Genomic DNA, 26,820 nt, shown 5'->3' with positions numbered 1-26,820 from the left:
AAAAGAAAAAACAAGACCTCCCCCTCCCACCCACCAAAAGAAAAAAAACTGGTTTCTTCCAATTAAAAATGTTCATCAGTTCCACTGTTGTCCTCAGCTACGGAACTAAGAATGGATTTCAAAAACCAATACATCTGTGACCAAATCCAGAAGCATTATGGAGAGCTCTAGTCTGCTGCATTAGAAAGAAGAAGCAAAGCAAGAATTTTGGCTTGAGGCAGAGGTCAATCCCAGAAAGAAAAATGAGTATTAATTGTTCAATTTATCATCATGTAACCTTTCAAGCACTGAGAATATTCATTACAGATTTAAAAAGAAACACGTGCATCTAATTTAAGCTGCCCTTTTAAATTACCCTAATATTTTCATTCTATCAATATTTTAAAAATCCCTATATATGACATAGCACTAATTTCTTAAAGTCAAATAACACCAGCTTTTTTTTTTAAATTGCCTATTCAAAATTCAGGAAAAAATCAAAGTTTGTTTACTGAAATGTGAATTCAGCTTACCCTCTATTTAAAAAGAAGTCTGACTTGTGTACTACAAGACAGATAACTTCATTGATGTCAATCATACCATTAGGAGTGGTAGTTTTATCATTTTCATAGTAGCTCAGAAAGCCACTTTCCAAAGTGCACCATCTTTTGTTGCAATCTGTGATTAAAAAAATAAAAGAAAGGTAAGATTTTCTTCATTAAGTTTTTTTTTTTTTAAATAGGTAAATACAAGATGGAGAAAAAAGTCTGCAGAGCAACTTCTCTGAATTATTTGGTATATTTAATTACAACTAGATGCTTACTTCCTCTTATGACCTAAAATATGAATACAACACATGACATAGTATAGTAATGTCTATTTGCTACTGAAAATAGTCATGAATTCAGTCTAGCTTATGTCTAGTTCTTAAAACAAAATCTGAGGTCGATCTGAGGCCACTGCTGCAGAGAAGTAGATCATAAAAGAAAATACTCTTCTTATTTTCCACTGTCTAAAAATTTCTATACAGCTGGCAAAGTACTTCTGAGGATTTGGTAAAACAGATCTGGCAAAAAAAACCCGAGAAAAATCAAATAAAAAACCCCAGTTTTAATCTGAAAAATATTAACTATGTTATTTGATATTTCATGCTTTTTCTGTTGTTTTCTATATGGTTTATATACGTTTTATAAATGTTTTGTACTATTTATTAATATTTCTTTGTATCATGCTATTTGCTACCTAGATTCTGTCTAAATACAAATGTTAAGTACTAAAATAAACATAAGATAAATGGCTTGATAACGTATTGATTTACAGGAGTTGAGCACCAAATTTTAAGGTTCTGAATGTTCAGGGTTTTTTGTCCCCCAGCTTTTCCTCCCCCATCTTCCAAAACTTATTCTAAAAAATAGCTCACTGCTTCAATATTCATTAAACTATTAAACTCTCAAGGACAATTTTGGAATACTGAAGCTTTTTAAAGGGCTCCATAAAACCTTTTACACTAGAAACAAAAGCAAAAATCAAACTTGAGACCCTAAATCTCTAAGCTTTACTTTGTGATCCACTACATCAGAATAGCACCAACATTTGAGCTCTCCGCCCGCTGGTATCAACAGCTGTTAATTAACAACAACTGTCCTGAAAATGCACGCACCCCTGCTGAAAGCACTGATGCTGCTATAATGAGAAGTACACACAGAGTTGGCTCTCTCCTGTACTGAGACACACATAATGAAAAACAAGGCTGTATTTCCAGGTGTTCCACGTGGTTGGGATAAAACCTTGGTTAATTCACAGCACAGAATGATTCCTTCAGTGTCCTTTTACCATGAGGGCCAAGTCTACAAAGGGGTAACAGTTTTCTGAGACAACAAGCAAGCACTTAAATTTTCAGCCCTTGGTGCTGAAGGCAAGGCTGTCAACTGCCTCAGAGATTGCTAACACTGAAGAAGAACTTAATTCTAATGATTAAACAGCTTCACAGGATTTAAAAAAAAAATAAATAAAAAAGGCCCCAAATTTGTCTAAATGCTGAGAGAAAATGGTGCTCCCCCTGGGCTACAGAGGCCTCAGTTCATGGCAAGTCAGAACTGCTTCAACAGGAGTTCTCTTCTCTAGAACTAGATAGGTCAGATTTTTCAGGTACCATGACCTTATTTGAATATCTACAGGCAGAGGAAGGAACTGAAATTTTCTCCCCCATATTAGTACTAACCCTCAAATTACTTCCTAAAGAGAATGAAAAATAGTATGTCCACTTATTCACAATAATTTGCAATATTAGTATTACTTCATGTTAGTGAGATTTAGAAACATTTCTGGATGTAGTGAAAGAAGAGAAAAAGAAAGATTATATATTTTGTGTTTTGAGTAGCAAGAAGTACTTCTGTCATACTGCTTCTTAAACATGGCAGAGATAGATTAGAGCCCTAAAGCAAGAGCAGTTTCTCTTTAAAGTTGCAGGGCTTTTTTTATTGTTTAAAGTATGTCATTACATCTCCCTCCCTTGTTCCACATGTCTTGCTGAACAAATGGTCAGGGAAACTATCTTCCTATGTATCTGTAAAGAGCCCATCCCAGAAATATCAGTCCTGACAAACTCATGGGTAATTGAACATCAATACAAAAAGAAAACAAACAAATGTCCACGCCCAAAAAAGCAACCAATAGAACATCTACCATCTTCAAGACACAATCACAATTTCAGAGAACAAAACCTGACCTCAGAGAAATCTGGTTCCTTTCCATTTATTGTATGCTTCCTCAAGTAGTAAGTGCAATGCTAAGCAACAGACTACAAACTTTCAAAGCAGCTTCATTTCTGTCCACTAAAGACTTGAAATAGAAGACAGTCAAAACTTCTTGTCTGGGGACTTTCATGAATTTTAAGATATCCTTCTACAACACTCAGTCGCAGTGCATCTCCCCCAAAAAGAGCTACAAAAGCCATTCTGTGAGCACTTTCAGCCAAATCTTCAATCTATACAGGTATTTAGAAATATGCCACTTCTAATATGGGATTGTGTCAGAAGTGATTGCCTTGTATCTGCTCTCCACTTGGCTAAGCACTGACTTCTGGGGTTTTTTATAAACTTCTTTATGAATACATACAGATATCCACAGCACAGAAGATCAGGCCTGAACTTGGAGCAAGCAGTAATGAGGTTTTCAGTTAATACATTGTTCCCCAAATAAACTCAGGACAATTTCAGAGCAGTCCCAGATAAAGTCCTATCCAGCAGCAGTCCTCTGACAAAACAGGCCTGTTTGTTAAGAACTGCAAAGTTGCTAGGACATGCCTGTGATCAGGCATTAGCACAGTTATCACCCAATGCTTTCAAGAATTTGGAGCCACCCTAATATACAGATTCTTCTGAAGCATATTTAAACAGGAGTTCTATGCTTTAGCATACTTTTAATATCCATTAAGAATATTAAAGGCATATGCTATGAGAAAATGGACATAATCATACAAAAATATGTATACACCAGTGCAGGATGCCATGTAAGGATTTTAGAAGCAATAAATTCAATAATAAATTACCACAGATTTTAAAAACCCATGTTTTTTGTTTAGATGGAAGAAAAATATAAGAAACAAATGGGAAGAAAAAGGGAAAATTTATCTGGTAACACCTCCCTCTCTCAGAAAATAAAAGAAAAACAGTAGACTGATATGCACAGGGGGCCATGTATATCTACTGTGATATACATGCATTATCACCCCACAAAGCTCAAGCTGTCATAGCGTCATGGTAGATGCTCATTTCTACTTGGAAGATCTTGTAAATTTATGAGCTTGAGAAATACCCTACTAAAAATTCAGTGCTACTTGTAAATGACTCCTGTAATAGAATCATTTTAGATGAAAATTAATTCTTGGCACTAATCTAAATATAATTAAAGCAAGAAGTGTTTCTGTTTGTTTCTTATTTATCAATTACTGTATTTACTGAACAATTTGTCAGAAGTTCAGTTTTCTTCCTCTGTCAACTACTGAATGAAGAGATCAAGACAAACAGTATTTTCTTTTTCTGAAAGAGGTCTACTGAATCAAAAGAGGACATTTCTTATCAAAGACATTTCATCTCAAAAAAAGTTATTCAAGAAGTTAAAAAGAATAAAATTAATCCAAATCATACATATTCATGTGTTATTCAAATACATAAATTGAAAGTTAAATACCTTCTTTTAATTTCTTCTCTGAAGGAAGCTTAGCCGCATTAGAAGAAACTTGGTACAAGAATTCACAAAGAAAGGTGGAATGTGAAGAATCTTCAGAGAAGCCACTTTCAGAATAAGGATCATAGTTTGGGAAATCTGCTCAAAGACAAAGGAGTAAAAAACATACAGCTCTTCATTTATATCAGTTAAAGCCCTTTTTCCACATGTCTAAATGCATGTCTGTAAATATGCAGTTGATCTGCAGTATCTTTACTAAAACACTGATAAAACTTACTGGTTTTATTTTTATAATTAGAAAACAAGTTCATTAAAAAACCTGGTTCACATTTGTTACAATGTTGCCATTGTCATCCACTGCTTGCCAAGGTAATATAAAATACTGTTTCCTGATGTTCTGAACTTTGATTTTCATCTGTTGTGTAACATACTTCAACAGAAGGAGATTGCTTCTCTTGAAGGATTATATAGAATTTACCAGCAACTCTGACAGCAGACAGACAACAATTCTGGGAATCATCATCAACATATACTGTCTCCCCTCCCCTAAAGATAAGAACATGATGGTGCTACCTTGGCTGGAGGGCCAAAAGTAGAAAAGACAGGGCCAAGACAAGCAAACTTCTCTCTCCATAACCTTAGGACCACTTGAGACCATAGGTAGCAAAGAAACCACCCCAGCTACACGTCTGCACCTGACTGAGCTCCACATCCTATGGTCCAGGGCATGGCACTGGCCTGAGCAATACTCAGGCAGAAATTTAGACACTGTGTCTGCCCTTGGAAGCCTTAATTCATTCCTGTGTTTCCCACTAATCTCTTTTTTGTTCAGCCTGAATGTGAATCATTGTCACTTTGCAGAGTGACACAAGCCAAGGGAAAGCTGGTCCAGGACAACATCCACATAGCTTTTTTTATTTTTACAGTGTAGATCTGTATGTGAACTTTCAGCCCCTGATGGTTTCAGATACTGTACAGCACTTTTAAAAGAAAAGCTCAGTCGCATCCCTGCACCTCAATACATTTACTGTTAAGAGCAGCTTTCTGTTTTCAAGAGCCTCATAGCAGCCACACACTGCAAACAGAATTGTTCACTTCCAAGCCAAAGTTTATAATTTGCTCCAAGCTGCAACAAAAGCTGTGATGGGAAAAGGAAGTTTCTAGGATAGATCATATTGCAGGTTCAAGAGCTGAGTTTTATTTTGGGAAGAGAGTTTGTGAAAAAAAACAGCTAGGTCTGTGTGCAAGAAGGAGTGGATATCAATTTAAATATCCTTTAAGGAAAAGAAAAAGCACTAGATGAATTCTTTAGACATTTGTTTGAGTACCCATTTCTTTCTGGTAAAAGACTGATAATATTGGCAAGATGATGATGGATTTTTTCTGTGCTATAACTAAGGGTGTGAGACCTATAACTTATCACTGTGTTTGCTAAGTCCTAAACATGATGTCTGAGCAAAACAGTAAACTGCACACAATTGAAATTGTGCTCTAATAAAATACAGTTAATGCCATCACAACGGCTTCTCTGATATACCACTATTCTTCAAAGCAAAGCCAATTCTGCTTCTAAATTATTTCCTTCTCTTTTTCATAATAAGAAATTAGATTGAAAGAACAAAATGCATCATACCTGAGAACTTATTATGGTACAGGAATTCCATCTGCAGTCTTTGTCCAGCTTTCTTGGCCAATAAGTATGGGGTGCTGTTAACAGGGTCTCCAGTGGCACACATGGCATCAGCCCCACTGAAGAGCAACATCAGAGTTTCTAGCACATCTTGCTTGACTACAGCAGCACACAGGGCCTTATGAGAGAAAGGAGAAACAGGAAGTCTGTTTAAATTAGAAAGTTACTGGCAACAAATACATGCAACCTAGATGCAAATCCTTTCAACTCTGATATAACTAGACCATGAACATTGAGAAGTATCAGAAGCCATGAAGTATCGGCTGAATCTAGAAGAATTCAGCAACAAAAATATCCCAAAATATCAACCCAAACCCAGAAAAACGTTGCTTTCACAAATTGCACTTTGGAAGGAAAACATGAGTAAATACAATTGGAGGGGAAGCTTGCTGTTTATTTGCATCAAACTACTAGAGAAAAGCTCTTACTATTTCAGACCTCAGAAGTTCAACAAAAGAGATGAGATTAGATTCTTAAACTCTGTTGCTGGGACTCATATTGAAATTCCTAGGTAGATTTTTAAAAACCCCCATCAGTCAATAAGGCAAACTACTCTTTTTATTAAGATGTATTATAAGATACATTAAGTTAATTAATATATATTAAGTTTTTTTCACTCTTTTTATTAACCTGTATCTTTATTCCTGTTCATCTTCCTTGAAATTTAAACACCTCACCACATCCTAAATCATGAGTCTCCTTTTATTTTTTGTATACACAGACAAACATAATAAACTTAAACTTTTTTTTTTACAAGATTGGTCCAAAACCTTAAAACCAAAAAGTTACACAATTAGAGCAACCTATTCCATTAAAATTTATATGACTTAATATTTATTTAAGTTATTTAATTAGTGAATGAGTTTTTCTTAAATGATTAAAGCAAAAGTCACTCAAAATAGGAAGATTACTCCTATAAAATTTAGCTGTTCTAATAAACACAGAAGCACCCAGGACACACAAGATAACAGAGAAGACAGTTCAGTAAAACTCCTAGAATTACTTGGCAATTAATGCCTTATTACATGGTAATTTCATGTCTCTACAGAGAAGTTGATAACTTTTCCCAGTATTTAAACGATTATTTGACATATATCCTTCCCCAGAAAAAACAAACCCCACAATCTCTGTATATCCTTTGAGACGATTTGATTCATGCAATTGAGTGCACTGAATTGCAGAATGCAATAAAACTCTTCTGTATTCATTAACCCTGAAAAATCATGACTCAAACCATCAGATCTTAGAATTCTGTCAAATGGACATAAAATTTTACAGAGACATTGAAAATTGAAGTTCTCTGTTTTACAATTCTAAAGAACTTGCTATTTTGTAAAAGTAGAGAACATACATTTTCCATCATTAAATTAAGCTTTTTCATTTCCAATAAGCTACAAGCTACTATGTAAGTGTGTATCAGCTATTTTCACCATTAATAACAATGAATCATCTACTATATTTGAATGTTAGATGTCAGACAAAGCACATAAGGAAATAATCTAAAGAAGTGAAGTGGAAATTTGCATCCCTAGACTATGGTTACATTAAAATAAAGATACATATTTTGATGGCTCAGGAAAACATAGGAAGAAGTACAATAACCTTCTTCAAATAAACTAACAGGAAAAAGAATAAACTAGGTAGTTTGCAATGACTACTGCAAAGGCTCCTAAATAACCCTTATTCAACTGTGTCAGAATGTCACTCAGGACACTGAATTAATTTCTTACCAGTTTAACAAGGTGACCAAATTGCACACAGATACAATACAATCCAAAACACGGTATTGGCTTAACCATGCTGTATTACCTTATTCAACTGTTCCTTGGTTTTGTAGTGGAAAGGTGTTTTCCTGAATTTTCCCTCTTTGTATTTTTGTGTAATGAATGCTAATCTTTTTTCTGCAGGGTCATCAATATGCAATTCTTCATCTGGAGGAAGATTTCCAGCCCAAAAACTGTTTGCCCTCTTATTTCCAATGACAAGAAAGATCTGGATGAGATGCAGGGAATAAATTAGCAAATTAGTATGAAGGATATGAAGCTAGCCTCTGAACAGTTTTCAGCTGCTAAAAGTTGAAAAAGAAAGTTATTAAAGAAAAGAAAATTTCCTTCTGGTGACAGCAGCCTCTCTCAGTCACTGCCTATGGTCATCTACAAATGAATAATAAAGCCAGCAGCTATCATTTACCATCAATAGCAGCCAAGCTTTAAAAGGTTAATCAGTTATAACACTTCATTATATATTAGAAAATATTAGTTCAAGTTCAGAGAAGACTAGCATGTGTTTTAAAGAAAAAACTGATGGCTCCAACCCTCTCTATCAGGACCACTGTTTACCACCACCCCTTTTTAACATCCCAAGCAGCTAAACTGGTAGTGACAAGTTTCCTCTCTTTTCCCCTTTCTTCATCTTGAGTGTTCTCCAAAAGCATTTTATTTCTTTTTCCCCCAAAATATTAGGTACTTGGAGAAATACTAAGAGAAACTACATTTTGTTAGCAAAACAAATATTTGGAATTCCAGAGAGATACATGATGCACAGAAACATCAAAAACATCAAGTTTACCGTAACAGCACCATATTGTTTAGCAGCTGTATGTTCAGTTTTCTTGTGAGTAAAGCAGTAAATACCTCCCTTTCATACAGTAGGCTTTAAGATGGAAAAAAGAGTTAGAATATCACAACATACCTCAATAAGTTCATTGCTCCAAATGCTTGCATCCATTTTTAGACTCCGGACCTTTGAATCTCTTGGTCCTAAAGACCTGTGTTGTCCTGAAAATCCAACAGCATTACTTAACTAAGCCACTTAAACAGGGTTTCTCTTCTGCTTAGATAAAAAAAAATGTGATGAAGGCAGATTTATTCTACTTGCTATTTTTACAAAAGGTTGGGTTTGACATTTGAATAATTTAAATAAAAATATATCTTTCTTTAAAAAAAAGTTAATTTTATTTGATAGTAATGAATAAAAAAATAGGCTGTCTCATGTAGACTATTTCTGGGATAGTTTGGTTTGAAAGAAAGCCTAGAATTAAAAATTATTTCCTTGAATCTACAGCTTAAGCATTTCAATATAAAACATGACAATGTTTTGAGTATATCTCAAAACATATATAAGTATATATATTTTGAGTAGTATCTGAAAAAGCTATCCCTATTGGCAGTAAAATATGTGCAGATGTAAAAAAATTAATACCCAAAATTTATACACTGAAAATTGTTATTCCTTGGCATCTAGCCTTGCGAAAACCATTCCTTTCCCATGAAGTCTTAGTGTGTCTTAATTTCCACTAATTGTGCAGGATGATTCACCTGAGAGAACTCAATCACCACAGACATGTCATTTATGCATGGAAGTGCTTTAGAATAAGGCTGACCTTGGTATTAAAAAAAAAGTTATGCTTACATTTTCTTTCTCAAAACTTCTACGAGAATAACAGTTCAAAAATTTAAAAAAAAACCACAAACCAAAAAATAATGCCAATTCAAGGACATACATAGATATGCAAATATGACATTTTGTGGAATGCACATAGCTTGTCATTAATTACTCTACCTGCACACTTCTTACAAATGACAACACAGAGATTGATGGATGCCCAGTCAGGACCGGGAGCTTTACAGTCAGCGCAGCTCCTGTTGGACTCATTGAACCAAATCTTCTCAGCTACTTCATAATCAGATAGAGTTTCTGCTATTGATTGCTGGAGTGCTTCAATCCAGTCTTGTTTCTCTCTTTCTGACTCTGCTGTAAAGCTGAAACAATTGACTTTTCTGTGTTATTGATCTTTATTTTAAAGCCCAATTAAACATGGTCTGCAGCCTCCTTATTTATTATATTTACACCCGAAATCACAGTCAAAAATCTTCCTCCACACAGATATAAATCCTAAGATAGAATGTATTATTTTGTATTTTTAAATTCAATGAAACTCCCTCTGTTTTAGCATTGTTTTCAACAAAACTACTACTAGTATAAGGTACATAGCTTTTGTAACATTCATGTAACATCCCTGAGTTAATTTCAATCTTTTTATGTTACCAATTACCAAACTTAAACATTGAACTTTAACAAAAGCATAGAATGACATAAGGAAACATGGAGAATTAAATGAGAATTAAAAAAACTCGGAATTAAAAAAAAATACTGAGAATTTAAAAAAATTACTGAGAATTAAAAAAAAATTGCTTTTCATTTAAATTTATCTTTTTAAAAACTAATAGTAAAATAAATCAACATGGTCATGTCTTAAGAAAAAAATCAAAGAACTAGCTATCTACCAACTAGCAACAGATTCAAATTGCTGATCAAGACTAATTTAGCTGCTAGCTGACTGAGAGTGAAAGTATTTCCTAACATTTAACAATCCCAGGAGAACAAAGAAATTTCCTCCTTCATTACAACATTTCAGTTAAGAAACACTACAACACTTAACAAAAGGCTTTTATTAGCATGTACTTTCATTTTCTTAAAAATCATTACAAGTCTCAGCAATCAGCCAAAGTAAAACATTCAACTACTTTCAACCAAGGATTTCTACAAGCGATAGAACATGAAAGCTTCTTTTCAAATAAAATGCATACGACTAAATGGATGTAGCATTATTTCACTATTGAAGTTTATTATTCTTCAGGATGAAGTCAATTTGTGAAAGTGGAGGAATTCATTTCTCTTTTTTTTTTCCTTTTGCCCTTCCCTTGCACAGAATGAACAAAGAAGGCTACATAAAAGTACAAACCTGTGGGCATAGTATGCCTAGTCAGGAACTAAGAGATGAAGCACGCAACTAAACAAATCAAAGAACATCCATTATTCTAAACACTGCTGAACATCCTCAATAAAAACATTACCTTTTCATCCAAACTAGCTACAGCACTGCAGTATGAAACCAGTATTTCTTTAGTGCCTTAGTTAATTGCATATTTTGTAAAGTAAATACTCAAGTTCTTACCTAAAGCTTTTATAAGGAGTAATTATTTCAAAAGATTGCTTTGCAGCCCGATCCACTTGTTTTACATTTGCCACATTCATAGGGATTAAAGTGATACCAAATCCTGTCTTAAAGTCCTAGGAAAAAGGTAATAAAGGTTTAGAAGGTTATCACTCAAGAATAAAACATGTAAAGAAAAATTATTTCATCATGGTTCAAACAAAACAAGATCAGTAACAGACATCTTTACCATAACATATAAGCCACTTCTAATTTTTTAATGGATAAACAAACATCCACTAAATTTTGTCCAACCAAAAAGTTTCCAACTGCTATAATGACCTTACTTGATTGTTGGTAGGAGTAAAAATGCATGATTGAACTATTAATAAAGGAAAGAATAAAAAAAAAAAAGGTTAAACACTAGATTGCATTAAAAGGTAAATGCAAAATTCTGGAAGGATCTGGCTTAAATCATGCTTTAGTGTCTAAATAAACTTTATAAATCTAAATCCTTCTAACTAACTGACAGCAGTTTTCCTTGCTTTAAGACTGAGTGTTTTAACAAACTAAATGTGTATGAAATTCTTTCTTAAACCTTTGATTCCTCATGCTTCTGGTGTAGAACATGAACTAAACATGTCTTTGAAAAAAGGTTCTATACAGCAGCTAAAATAGACAAAGAGCTAGTTGTGATTCAGTTCTAACAAACTATTTTTATCTTACGTGAACAAGTGAAACAAGTGAAATCGTTTGGGGTTTTTTTAATGCATGGAAAAATGTACTAAAAAATAACTTTTGTATTGGCAGAATTGGGAAATAAAATGTAAGCTCACACTAAGCTCCTGTGAGGGCCTCTCAAAATGTATGGATTTTGGAAAATCGGATGAATACATATGTTATTTCTTATTTATTTGGAATACCATTAGCATTTCCTTCTTTAAATTTATTTACATGTTGATCTCAAGGCAGTCACTTCCACAAGTGTAATTTCTAGAAATATTAGCATACGTCTTGAGAATAGTAAATAAATCAGAACTAAAACCAAGCTGTATCACCCACGCAAAGAACCAAATTCATATATCTTACCATTTGCATGTTCACTGTTACCTCTCACATAACAAGTAGTTGGGTACAGACTGATAAAAATAAAAGCACTGAAGGGTAAAAGCCTCAGAGTTGCCTGCCTCTGAAGAGAGGATTGTTTTTCTAGTCAATACATATTTAAACCTTCATCAGTGACAAGTTTCTGTTTGTAAGATTCACAAATTTTTAGACACCAAGAACTATGGAGAACATACTTCACAAAACTCTTTTAATTTTATTTCCCTATTTCAGGTATGAGCAAATAAAACTATCATTGTAGGCAGGATTGTTAAGGCTACATCTGACAAAAGCCACATATATGTGTGTGTCTATGCACAAGTAGAAGTATCAATTGTATCACACGAGGCATTGAATAGAATAATGCCCCAGAAAGCATAACAACATCCACTAAAAGATGAGATTTTTAGAATGACAAAAATCCTACGATTTAAATATACTGTGAGATAACTTAGCTAATGTTTCCTTGCCAGACTTCTTAAGAATTTTTGTGTGGTTTTTTTACAATCCATTACCTTTGACAGTAGCAGTGGGGAACTAGGTGTGAATTTCAACACAAATCTTTTTAAAATGTAGAAGTGTTTCAATAAGTAATCTATGTTAGCCACTCCTCATATAATTTATTTTAGAAAATAGACAAAAAATAGAAATAATTTTAAATATTTCCCCTTTTCTTCTACCCTCCTATTCTGTAACCTAGGCATTTTTATTCTCTCCCCTCATCTTCAGTCCCTACTCTCTTTGTGCATAAATCAAGGGGTTTCATACTGACACACCTGCCTCAGAAGAGAGCAGAGACTTCTGTTAAGCCTACACAGTCCCTAATTCACCCTGTACGGGAAAAGAGTGGGCAGAAAAACCTCATTTTGAGTGTGAACTTGACAGCATCCTCTGTAGCAGTGAAGCATTCTTAACTTCACATCACCAGTGAGAAAAAGAGGAGCATGAAATAATGAAAAAGAAAAGACTGAGGAAAGAAAAATACAAAACCTTAATTTCTATCAGTGAAATGAAAAAAAAGAAACCAAACCAAAACAACCCAAAACCATTACCTCTGTAAAATTAAATGGTTTATGCTTCTGAGATGTAAATGGTTGCAAGTTTCATTTGTTGATTCAAGTATTTCAAATTATTTTAAATAATTTGCCTTAAGAAATCCTGATTTTTTAATGAGAGGTAATAAGCCCATCCTTGAACCTGCACAGTGCAATGCATTCTTTGTTTATTAAATAACAGCTGAAAAACCACCAGAAGCCATGGTTAAAAGGTGTTCAATACACTTCTAGGTCAGGATTAAAGTTCACTGAAGGTAAATGATTAACAAAGACAACCAAAATAATAACTACCTTACTGAGCCAGATCAAAGTTCCCCTGTAGAGTAGCTTCCCTTTAGGCACTTCCTACTGGTGACGGTCATAAAAATAATGCAAATAAGAAAATGCACATGCTCATCTTCCCAAAAACGCTTCCAGCAATCTATGCACTTAAAAGTCCCTAAACAAACAGCTGCAGCAAAGAAAATTATACTTAATAGCCACTGACAGACACATTCTCAAAGAATTAAAAGCCCAACAACAACATGCTTTGAGATCTCTGTAGGATCTTACTTCATAAATTTCCCAAATATTGGTTGTAATAAAAGGAAGTCCTTTTGTATATGTATATTGCCACCTGATAACTGAGAATTTTCAATTTTTTGCCTGACAACTGAGAATTTCATTACATGACATAAGAGGAAAGAAACATTAACTAAACTTCATTAACTCCTTATTCCATAATGTTCCTTCTTGAAAATATTTACTCTGTATTCCTTTCAGACTGCTTCTTCGGCCTTCAAACAGCTGGTTGCACCACCTTTCCTTGGAGCAAAACAGATCAAGCTGCATGGAAGCAACTTGCCACAAAGATCACACACAAATATTTATGTCTGTGAAAACAGACACCAAAATTTGTAGTACTTCATTTAACAATACAGAACCAAGAAAGCACTCTAGAAACAAAGTACATTAATTTGAAAGTCTTTACCTTTAGGTGCAGCACAAACCTGTCAAAATTTGCACAAGTGCCCAGCGTCTGAACAATCCCATTAAAGAAAGAGTAACTCATTATGCTTTACATTCAGCAAGGGCATGAGAACTTACAATACTGAATTCCAGAGTGAGGAATGTCAGAAATGTTAAGAAATTTGAATCTACTTTTCAGAACAGAATATGGTGGCAAATTAAGCAATTTCATCGGGACATTGAAGTGAAGTTATTTCCATAATGGTCCAAACAAACCCCTTAGGGTACCTGCACAACACTTGGCATAGACCTGGCTTTGTGAGTGACAGGTACAGTAGAATCTAATTTTCAGTGTCAGAATTGTATGCTTTCAGGAGTGCAGTCTTCTTCTCTACTTCAGAAACAGAAGTGGGAATTGGTACAGGGAAGAAAGAAGTGCTCCACTTTGAAAGATGAATTCATTCACTTTGAGTGCACAGAAGGACAATTGGGCTATTCAAGAACTATACAAAAAATATCGACAGCAAAAGCAAGCAGTATCTTTTCAGAATGAGAATTGTCTTGCTTCTACCCACTGAAAGCTCATTGTTTCAGATACACTGAACTGCACTACGATTTCTGACAAAGGAAGAAAAGTTTAAGATTCAAAAATGCACACAGAAAGATAAGGGTTGGGTTTTTTGGTTTGGGTTTTTTTTAAAATTTAAATATAGATACAACTTAAATGTCTATAGTTATACTATCTGTATGAATGCTAAGAAAAGTTGAAAAATGAGTTGACAGTAAGAGCTTTAAAAAAACCCCAAAAAATTCTTTATAGATATAATAATAGATCAAAAGTATTCATTAAACAGCACAGTTAACTGAAAGCTAAAAATACAAAAATGAGTACTGGCTTTCTGATTAGCTGTTGTTCCTTCCTGAAAGGTGAATTATTATAATGTGGAATTGTTGCTGTCATTAACACCCCTGTCTGAAAAACTCATAACCTATGAAAACCTGTCATCTGTATATAAATCATGAAATTATTTAACTTTTATTTTTAAACATACCTTTAACATGTATCTATAAAGTGCCTCTAAGTGTACAAAACTGTCTTCTTTATTATGCATTATCTTTTCATAGGCAAAAGCTGCCCCATGACAGGCTTTACTAACATTTCTTCAATTCTATTTTGGATGAAATTCATGGAGATTCAAAATTAGTCTCATACCTTTTCTAACATACCACCACTGTTTTACAGACAGAAATAAACACCAAGGCTAAGAAACACTAAAGTATATATGTATAAAATCATGCAACTATATCCGAACAAGTGAAATTTTCAGACCTGCTGGATGCCTAACTTTCAGTATGTTGTCTTAAAAAGACAGACTTGGACACCTTTCTCCATGCAAGTCATAAATAAATTTGTAATCAGAGCCTGAACCTTGTGACTCTCAGTAAACACTTTCTCCAAAAAACGACACTTCTAAAAATTCTTTTCTGCTACCTATAAAGATAATTTTTTTTCTATTTTTTTCCCTTCCACTTGGTTTTGTTCCAGTACACTAGGGCTGGCATTCTTATTGGTTTAGTCAGACCAAAATTCATCTGAACACAGGAGCTCTATGTCTTTGCATACTGTCTTTCATGGATCTAACATTAGCTCCCCAATGTATGGAGTTGATTTAAAAAAAAAAATTTGCATCAGGAAAACATCTCATAGAAATTAAACCAAAAAATGCAGCCACAATTATAACTTTACCCATACTTCTCACATAAAAATAAAATGTGAACTAACTTAAAATACTGAAATAAAAGAAATACTGCGAATAAGAAGTTAGCTAACTACTACTTTCATATTAGAAATATCAATCCATATTTTTATCTCCTTTTTTGGTAGAGGACTAACTGGATAATGGCAACAGCAGAGAAAAAGGAAAATTGCTGACATGAGTTCAAGAGGCTATGTTTCTACACACTCACACATGCATATACATACATAAGTATTTATCTTAATATATAAATGTATGTTTGTAGCTTGTTTTGAAGTAAAAAGAATACAGAAGTACAGAACTCTGAAGTACAGAAATAGCACTGATATATGTTGGGAACATAGCACTTTTGGAAATTCTACATCAACTGAGTATTCTCACTGCACATCAGTTTCCTTCCTGTGTATTATGAGATCCAGGTGAATTTGCTTTTTTAGTCCTTTGGCTGTCAGATCTTGAGGACATCCAATATTTAAGAGTGTGCATGCAGACAGACAGATAGATATCTAACAGTGATTAGAGGTAACAAATCAAGAACATTATATTACATATAAAGATATATTTACACACACAAATGTGTATTGTATTTATAAATGCACACTTTTTTGTTTCCTTTTTAACAGCTATCTTTCATACCACCCTAATGCTAATTTATAAAAAGATTATTCATATTTCTAAAATTACTCTTGTCCTCCTGCCCATACTCAGAACAATCTTGACCTTTAATCACCATATCTCTGATCAGAGAGTTCCAAAACAGGACCTTACATGGTTCCTTGAATTTACCATTTAATTTGCAACAGTTCTTTAGATTTACCTTGGGGAAGCTACCACGAAGTTTGTGACAACTACACTACTCCTGCAAGATCTGAAAATTCCCTTAACAATTTAGCACGATTTAGTCTTTTCCTTCCTTCTTACCCCATGGTATTTGATTCCTTCCAAACAACCAAATTATTCCAGAGAGAGTAAAAGCCAGAACTAGAAGCATTCAAATGAAGTATGCATAGTTTCTTTCCTCTCCTCATTATTTGGAGGCATTACACTTCAGCCTTTCCAGCTATTAAGGAGGGCTAATTTCTGCAACAGAAATATGGGAAAAAACTGGCTTCCATATTAATAAAAAAATTAAGACCTTTTTATATATTAAAGAGTTTAAGAAAGAGTGACTAGTAATGCAAATTGCTTTGATGATATTAAGTTTACACAAGTTTATATTGATTTCCTCTCCTTCTATATGTACTGAGCTTAGGGCCCCCATTTATTTTTTCATCAGGCTTCTCTACATCCTCCATCACAGCCCAAAACCTTTTAATACAGATTTCCAGTGAGAGTTACATATTGTGGATTGTAATACAAAACCCACATAGGTACTGCCTTACAATGAGGTCCCAAAATACAACCACAGGGATGCATACAGTATATAATTACACACTCAAAAATAATGTTAAAAGAACATGAAGGTTGCTAACTCAAGCCCTGATGAGCAAGGAGATGCTAAAATTCCAGTGTTCTGTGCATGTTAGCACTGTAACGGGGTGTTCATCTGTCATGCTGTGTGAGGTAGTCACATCATCAGTTTTAAGTTCTTCACTTAACCAAAAAAATTCTTTCCCCCATTAGAGAATGAAAATGATTCATGCTACTTTTGAAAAAAAAATGATAATGACAACCTGGCATCCAAAATTTTGGTGGTTACAAAGGAGACAGCAAATGACAAGAAGGGCCACTTAGACTAGCTCTAGTCAGTGCCATGTAATAAGCTTGCCTGCAGTATTTTGAGTATGCTGCTGGAATACATCCCTCTCTGTATCATTCCACATCATTATTTTATTAAAAAATGTAATACCTGTACTTTGAGATGGCTCTATGATGAAAGCCAGTACATAAGAAGTGGGAATAACTAAGAGATTACTTTAAAAAAACGCATTCCTGAGGAACACTCTAAGGTAGTTACAACCTTAGATAGTACTTCTCATTTAAGTTAGAGATCTCTCTATTCACTTACTACAGGAGCAATTCAGAATCCTCACTTCAGCAGTTATATGTATGTATTTTGCAATATCAATACAATTTTATATTGCTTGATTATGCACCATCAGGGCCATGCCTTGCTTGTTGTATGGGATGGATCTAGGACACATGAAGATGAAAGCTCCCTTCCTTTATGGGCTGCAAAATACAAAAAAAAGACGAGGAGGATCACATAATTGAAGTGACTAAATACTATACTGGAGAGTTAGCTCTTATCTTTGCCTTTTCCAGTTTCTACTCAGTGTAAATCAAAGCCTTAGCATACAGTCATTTCACTGTACGTTTGTCATTTCCTAGTATCTGACTTTATGCTCCAGGGTTTGATTTGCAGAACTGCTGAGCAATTGGAACTCCAGCCAAGACCTATGAAAGCAGTATTTTGAGCAGATATAGTTTGACAGAGAACTATTCCCTCCCAACCACCCATAAAAGACTAGAAAAACAGAGAATGCTAAATATATGGATATTTCAATCCTGTTTCTCAGAACTGTGTGGTCACATGGAGGAGACAATCATGTTCCTTTAACTTACAGGAACTGATGAAAAATAAATTCCTCACTGCTCCTCAAAGAACATTCCTTTATCAGTGAAGGAATAATTTGAATGTAAAGCACTTTTCAACAGTGTGCTACAAAAAAGGCATGGGCTATACCATGAAAAGAAATCGAAATTATCAAACAATTACTAAATAGACAATGCACTGAAAGAGGCAGTGATCCTGTGGAAGGAAATAGCATATTATAGTATCTACTACACAATATTATAATCAGGTGAAATTAAGGTCTTAGAAATAAGACCAGTTTTCCCATGATTAGAGGGGGGGCAAAAATTTGTAACTGAGGTAATGTTACCAAAGGTTTTTAGCTGAGTTCTTCAAAAAATTAGGTTTAAATAACAGAGGAGCATTTGTCTCCCCATGTAACCCCAAGTAAGCTTTTACTCTAGATAGATCCTTGGCTTCGATCAATTTAAACATAACAGCAGCCACTGAATCTTCAGGTCTTAGCAAGACTTAAGTAGATCAGAACAGAGAACACAAGAGTCTACATCTTTACTACCCAGTCCCATAAGAAAAGGCTTTAGAGTATGGTCACAGTGAATTGAGGCAAGATGATGCAATCTGTAAGGGGATGTTCAAAGTCACCAGCCACAAACACAAACATATAAATTAAAAGCTTCTATTTCTTAATCCTCAAAAACAAAGAGAGAATAAGACAACAGAGAGTAAAGATCATAATTCCAAATATATATACATTTCTCATCTGTGCTGAAACATGCTAAAAGGGAAGAAACAATCCATGCTTCAACCATGCCATTACAAATAATTTGTATGTATGCAAATTATGTACTTCAGAAACAACATGTCTAAGTTCAATATAAGAACCTGAATTCTACATAAAGATGTACATTTTGACACAAAGCAGTTTAAACTTATTAGTGGAAAGTACATTTCTTGACTTAAAGGTCATTCACATTCCTGCTTTAGAAATATACCAAAGGACCTGAATTCTTCAACTATTCCACAATTCAGAGCTCAGCTTTCACTCTCACACAGAAAGTGTGATTCAGACCATATTCCATTCTTTAGACATACGCTTTCTTTTTCTTGTCACTCAACATAGTAGGAAAGCAAGATCTCACATCTGAGGCACACAAAACCAAGCATCAAAAGCAAGCTGGTAATACTGCACACAAAACCTTCTTTGCTGTCTTCCCAAATACCCTGACAGGTAGCCAAGCAAGACAGACAAACCTGCTTTCTGTGTTATGTCCCCCTCTCCCCCACCACATACACAGAAGACAAGTGTAGGCAAAGTTCCAGTTTGAACAACTACAGTAACTCCCTTCTGTTGAAAATCCCAATACCCTTCCAGCAGGGCTTCTCTGCAGCTTGGAGCTCATTCAGAAATCAGCACCTTGTTAGCTATAGAGGCTGAAGCCACTGCAGCTGCCTGCGCTATGATCTTTACTTTTGCTGCTTCATGAAAAATAATGAGATGACATAAAGAGGGTACAGCTAAATAAACGTGTAAATAAAAGTCAAAGCCTGTCAGGAGCAAGTACAGCCTATATTCAAGGCTTTCACCTTTAATTCTAATAGCTATTCATAACATCATCTCTTCTTTAAAGAGGCAATCATGTTCCTTAAGATGCACAACTTCTGACACATAGAAACTCATTTCATTTTAGAGCCCATTTCTTGCTACTCAATTCACATCTTTTTCATCCCAAAGGGATACCAGTTTAATATATGCAAATTCTAAGATTATGTGGAAATACCTCAATTTTAGTATTTGAGCCCTTCCACCTTTTTTTTTTTCATTTAGCTGAAACAGCTATCCCTATAGTCACCATCTCAAATTCTCACACCATTTTAAACACTTCCCTGCAATAAGCACCCAGAGCAACTCCTGTTCATACAAGGACATTTTTAAACATAGATATTACCATTACAGTTTTAAGTAGCCATCTGGACTGTTCTTTGGAAGTGCTTCAGAAATGGAAGCCTTCTTAGATTTAGCAAAACTGTTCTCTAGAGACCAGAAGGATCAGTGAATTTTAAGATACCACATATAGCTGTAATTTTCTGAATTCATATCTTGATAATCTTCTTGCCAAAGCTTTACATACTCTCCAAAGATCTTGTTTTGTATTCATAATCCAGAAAAACTGCTAGAAAAGTGTTTGAACTCCTACAGGATGGACAGATTGTGACCATTTTTGCAATACCTTAAAATCTACAACCACCGTCATGCAAAAATGACAAACTTTTTGACTGGCCTTTTAGTACAGTAGTCACTAGATAAGGAAGAAAACTGTTATGACATCCCCACTGGCAAAATTCTCCTAATGAACCAAGAAAGCCTCCAAATAATGGAGAGTCTGCTTTCCTCCAAAATTTCCCCATGGTGATAAACAAATTTGATATTGACAAAAAAAGTATCAATGACCAAGCACAGTGCTTTTACTTACTGACTATAAACAGTAAGGTGTTAAGACAAACAGTCCTCACAGTAAATATCAAGACTTCTTATTTTATTTACTACCTCCTTCTTCAATAAACTGAAATATAATTCTATGATGTGATATTTCACAGGTAGAAATAATTAATAACTAACAGAATTTATAATATTTCAATAACCACAAACAAAAATAGCATTTCCTGATGGAGAAAGTTTTCCAAAGCTTGTTTTTTACTCACAAACATAATTTCCAAGTAATCTGCATGGCTTAAAATAATTACAAAGGGAAATTAATTTTTAAAAAAAGTTTCAACAGTTCTTAGAGTACCATACAAAGAGCACTAATTATTATAGACATTTTCACATCTTTAAAAAAAATGTATTTATGGCTACCTGAATATATTCCAAACATACCCCATTTTTTCATAACTGAAACCCTGTGGTATTTTCCAGCCGATGTTGATAAAATGAGCAGTTTAAATTTCTGATCCTATCAAACTGAATTACTCTTCTGAGATGGTGTATATTGAAAACACACACAGATACCCACACACCTTATAAGAATAAATGAATGAATAACATGAAACATGCAGAGCTCTGGACTGTGCTAACCACTTCTTCCAGCCTGGGAGATTTTAGATACCTTCTGCTTAGAGAGCCATGAAGAAAAATGTTTCACTTTAACAGCTGACATTATGGTCTTAAATTTAAAAGGAACAAAATAAGCCAAGGAGGGTACAGACCCTCACAAAAGCTTTTGGCCAGACACCATAAATTCTCATCTATTTATTTCTCACGTTTGCAGGATAGAAGCATCGAATGCTGTAAAATTTCGGATTTGTTTAAAATTTGAAATTCAGAAATTTTTGGACTACCTGAACCAAAAAGATAACGTTTTTCCTTCTGAAATTCATAAATAAATATTTAATAGGTCTAAATTTTGCGTGCACACATATTATTCATTAACTTTGAAGAATGTGTCAGCCTTCATGAAGGTTCAGACCTTTTCTGGAAGCCAATGTAAAATATAAACTTACCATTGAAGCCTAGAAACAGCAACCTAAGGAGACCATATTATGATTTGTGAATTCTTCCCACTTCCGTAACACTTACTGTAAAACAGTGAAGGGACAGCAGCACCAAGAGTTTTGCCACACATTCTTCTGTGCCTGGACCAAGAGAGGGCTGATGCCATGACAACAGCAACGCTGCACCGCAGCTTTTTGTAAGCTGAATCCTTCCCAACTCAGTCATTTCAGCATTATGTCTCCCGCTTAGACATCCTCCTTACATTTGGTTCAGCCAAAAACAGAGTGGGGTGGGTTTGGGGTTTTGTTTGTTTGAGGGATTGGTTTCTTAGTTTGTGTTTGTAAAAAAAATATTTTCTTCTGCTGGCTATAGATTCACTCATACTAATTTGTTTGTATGTGACAAGCAAAGATGAAAATAGCAGATAAATCCAGAGAAGCTATTTTGAATTTTTGTAAAGCAGAATCACTTATGGACACACATACAGCTACTGCTTAGCAGCTATTCACTTTTATACTTGCCTAGGCTTTATGCTATGAAGGGAGTGATGTCACATAAAAAATATAAAAGTAAATATATAAAAGACAGTTTCAAGAATTAATACAGTTTACAAATAACCTATATACTTCCCATTACTTAAATACTGAAGTTGTTACAGTATTAAATACTTACAGAGACTACTGAATTCCTAGTAAATCCATTGTAAATAAGTTTTATTATGAGTCCATGTAAAAGCCACTGCCATTTGATTTTAGTGATTTTTTATTTAATTTTGATTTTACAATTATCAAAGCTAAGATGGGCAACTATGACAGCTAAAGAAGGATCTGGCTCTAAAATATCTGCACTATACTCATGTTCCAGGACCATGTGTAGAATTAATATACCCTTCCAAACGAACACAACGCCTTTGTCAATGAATGTAATCTAATTTTTTAATGAATATCACCTCCCATCACAAATTTTGAGCTAAAAACACCTTCTGTAAAAATAAAGCAAATTCAAGCTTTCAATGAAATTATTTTCTTCATAATGAGGAGCAAAGGCTAATATCTAACAGAAAAGGACAAACTATTGTAAAAATATGGAACAACCATTCTCTAAAAAAAATGTACTTCAACAGATTAGAAGTTAGAAAGAAAGCAAAATCCTTAAAAAAGAGCCCTCCACATACATCTTTCAAATAAACTTTACACTCTGCGTTACTATCTAGACAGCTAGTTAATAGAAAGAACACTAAATATTAAATTTTTAACAAATTATCTCCATTTACACATTTATCTTCTGCTTGTTTCAGTAAACTTCCTGTTGTCACCCACTGAAAAATACAGGAAGGTCTTTGAGGACCTACAATAAGCTACAGGTACATGGCTCCTTTGCACCATACTGATTCCACCTGTCTTCTACATTCATTTCACTTCTCCAGTCTCTCACTCAGGCCCAAATCCTTACAAGCAAGAAATAAATCCCACTCACCTGAATTTAATGAGAAACTGAAAAAACAAAATTTGTCAACAGCAATGTTAACTCGTGCCTCAGAGTACGTTCTTGGGTAGGGGAAACAGGCCTGGTCTACAACTTCTTTCTTTCCCAGATGTTGTGCTATAATAGCCTTCAAAATCACACAGTGATAAAAAAATAAAAATTTCTGAAACACGTATTGCTATGTTCAGATTAGTCAAGATGCCTTTTACAAGTCAGTGGTCAGTGAAGAGCAGCACCTGTAGTGGCAATTTGTTAATGGAAAGTGACCAAAGCAAACAGGGAAGCACTGATTTACAGGCTGATCATACAGCAACATCCTGACCTAGAGAGCAGCAAACTGAACCCACTTCATGCCATGGGGAAGCACGGTGATAAAAATGCTGTGCTGGCTCAGAACTGAAACCATGCAGATGCATCTCAGCACACACAAGTTGCATCAAAATTGCAATGAATCTATCAAGATAGCACATAAAAGAGAATGTCACAAACAGTAAAAATAGAACTAGAATTACAAAATCAGTCCAATTTAGGATATTCAGAAACCCAGCAGCAGCATTTTGTACCATTTGTGGGTGAGGAGGGTTGTAACATGCTACAATGATTTTTAAGAACAGGAAATCTACCAGAAAACCCTTCTGAATTAGTAGGAATGGGCAGCTGCAATCTGGAAACACACTGAACTTACACGAAGGTATATTTTCTCAGCATGAACGTGTCATTTAAGAAACTAGGATGAAGAAGAATTCAGGAACGAAACAAAATACTGCACTAAAGTGAAAAACTGGCAATTGACATGAATGGCAAAGCTCCAGCTAACATTCAAAGAGATGGAAATTCACCCCAGGTATCTGTGTATAGATCCTACAAGAAACAGCTTTCCTTATACAGCCCCATAAATACCGAAAATGCAACGCATCTTTAACTTTTCTATTTAAAAAGACAAGCAGCTACAACAAAATCTGCACATGCCTCTTCAGGTTCATTTTAAAATAGATCTACATGCAGTATAGGAGAATGAAATTTAGGTGTGAGGGTAAAAGACCTGCACAAATAGAAGACCTGAAGAGCACCACAGAATCACACAGAACTGTGATAACATCCTCTGGTTTTGTATCTACAGTGCACTCTATTAACCTTTACTTTTTCTTCTCCCTGTAAAATTCCCCTACATCCCCACTTGTACATATTAAGAAATATGTTTCTGATATTCCATACCACATCAATGAGAGATGGATGAAAAAACAGTTTGTTTCTTCTGAAACACAGAAGTTACATCTACACAGTGTGTGCGGATGTAACCCTTTCATTCCTACATGTCATGCTACCATTTCTACATTAGCATTTATTGCTGAAAACACCAATAAAGACACGTCTCACACTGCTAATTGTATGTATTTACCATAAGCAAGTATCTAAGGATCCTTGTTGTCAACATCAACACATTGAACACATTGCTGTTAAATTGAACAAGTTGTAGGTCATCCCCCTTTTAGCTGCAGCACACATGAAAAACCAACTGATGCACTTATTCAGGATGAAATCAACCCTTTCTAGTTAAGCCCCATAAAGAGGTTCCTGCCTTCTGCTCGGTGGCTGCTTTGTTTTGTATAAAATAAGATGAAAGATCGTAGAATCAACCTTGCCTCTTTTTTTTTTTCACAAAGAACTGCAAGGTGAAACAAACCAACCTGGAAGTCAGAATCCATCTCCCACATGGGCATTGGTAATGACCAGTCACAGCACTGTCTCCCTCTCTTCTCTTACAGCTACCCAGGACTAATGAATTTTGCCTTGATCAGTTTCTCAACTTTTGTTATGACCCCCATCTCCCGTCTCATCAGTTTTCTTGCAGCCCACTAAACTGGCAGCTGCTCAGTTCCTTCAGGGGAAAGAAGCGACAGCCAATTATAATAATGGGCTGCAATTACTCCTGTGTTGCAGGAACTGAGCTGCTGTTGCTGACTGCTGTCATTTTATCTGCCTTTGAACTTCTTTATGACCCCATGGCAAGGAATAACAGCCCTTGGCTGGAAAAAGCATCATACATACAACATCCTGCAGAGCCTCTCAAGTAAGTGCCAGACAAGCTGATTGTGAACCAGGAAGCAGGACACAAAGCCATATTTATTATACCAATGCAGCCACTCTGCTTCAAATCCTTTTTAAACCTCACTCTCGTATCTCTAACACAGGTCTGCATACTGGTCTTAAACCACAGACAAGGATAAATGTGGGCAAATGCAGTGGATATAGATTCCCCTCTGCCTGCAGAGCATAGAAACCTCTACAGTTTGGAAACATTGGGTAGTACAAGACAAACAATTTTGCGTTAACTGAAATAGAGACATATCCTCAGAGAGCAGCAGGTTTGTTTTTTTTTACTATTTTTTAATAGCCTAACTCACCTTAAACAAGAAATGGACATAAAATCTATGTAATGTAATAATTAAATACTGCATACCAGAATCCCCAAAAGGATAAGCAAAGTCAACAATGAAAGCGTTTATCTCCATGAGTAAAACACACTCTTCAGCCATTGTATTATTTGGATCAGCTTTTTTTTTTTAAAGTAATTTTATTGAGAATGCCACAGAGGTACAATAAAAAGGCCTACCAAGAGGAAAAAAAGAACCAAGAAAAACACAAACCAAATAAAAGTTGCTTGAAAACAAAACATACTAGTGTACATCACTAGGCATGACTCACAATACAAGCAAGATTATTTCTACATTTATTTCCTGAATCATAGCTTCCCATGTATTTTCCTCAATACATTCTTCTTTCAACCAGTGTCCAGGCCTGTTCAAGTGTTTTGACAACCTTCCATCCAAAGTGAAGGTAACAAAAGTTTATTTTTTTTCTACTCCTCAGTGCATGTAAGATTTTTCACCTGCATTAGATATCAATCAATCATTCTGATGTATCTCTGAGGGGTCCTGACCCACATGCTGAGATGGAAGTAACTTTTGAGTGAAGTTTTTTGGAAGTATATCTAAGATATTGATTGTTAATGAATGAGATTTAAACATGCCATCCCTAAAAAGATGTTACTTTGTATGCAAAATACCTAAGAGAGAGAATTTAATTTAATAACCACGGCATTGAAGTGTTTCATGTAGTAAGAATTCAGTCTGAGTTGATTAAGTTCAAATTTGTTGGCCTAGCAATTTATTAACTAGGGACAGTAATTATTGCTGAGAAGGCACACTGGGGTATTCCCCACATTCACACTAAGCTGTAAATCATAAATTCTCTTCCTTTGCTATAAGGATGGTTCATTTATTTAGAATAAAATTTGTAGTTATAAGATAGTGGAGTATCAAAAATAATGTTTATTACCTAAACAATACCATACTGCACCAAACACATGAAGAAACCAGCACAGACAAAGAAAAACAAAATATTTATGGCCCAAAAAAATTAAAATGTCACTTGAGCTACAATGATATTAGGGATCTTAGTATTTTAAGGATCATCTCTATATTCTTATTTTAAACCATTCACTTTGCATAACTAACAAAAACTCCAATGGCCTAATTATTTTAGTAGTCCAATAGCAACTCTAACCTACTCTCTCTGCACTGCCATCAAAGCTACTGTTACCATTTCAAGCCCACACTGTGCAGAAAATAACAGTTTTGGAGCAAGTGTC

At 34.8% G+C, this 26,820-nt stretch overlaps 1 protein-coding gene across 1 annotated transcript in view; it reads right to left on the bottom strand.

Moving 5' to 3' along the window:
* The window catches only part of ARAP2 (ArfGAP with RhoGAP domain, ankyrin repeat and PH domain 2), a 271,525-nt gene that overhangs the window by 49,720 nt on the left and 194,985 nt on the right, over nucleotides 1–26,820 (bottom strand). Inside the window, exons 29-35 of the mRNA XM_071432570.1 lie at nucleotides 10,815–10,930; nucleotides 9,419–9,618; nucleotides 8,549–8,634; nucleotides 7,667–7,849; nucleotides 5,801–5,975; nucleotides 4,171–4,305; nucleotides 513–657 (exon numbers count right to left, since the gene is read on the bottom strand). Coding sequence (XP_071288671.1) covers nucleotides 513–657; nucleotides 4,171–4,305; nucleotides 5,801–5,975; nucleotides 7,667–7,849; nucleotides 8,549–8,634; nucleotides 9,419–9,618; nucleotides 10,815–10,930 — 1,040 coding nt within the window. The remainder of the gene's footprint in view (nucleotides 1–512; nucleotides 658–4,170; nucleotides 4,306–5,800; nucleotides 5,976–7,666; nucleotides 7,850–8,548; nucleotides 8,635–9,418; nucleotides 9,619–10,814; nucleotides 10,931–26,820) is intronic.

Source organism: Agelaius tricolor, unplaced genomic scaffold (assembly GCF_023055355.1).
Source record: "Agelaius tricolor isolate 1412-34295 unplaced genomic scaffold, bAgeTri1.0.p SCAF_8, whole genome shotgun sequence".
NCBI lineage: Eukaryota > Metazoa > Chordata > Aves > Passeriformes > Icteridae > Agelaius > Agelaius tricolor.
Note: the sequence above shows the minus strand (reverse complement) of the source record. Positions and strands in the feature narration are given on the sequence as shown.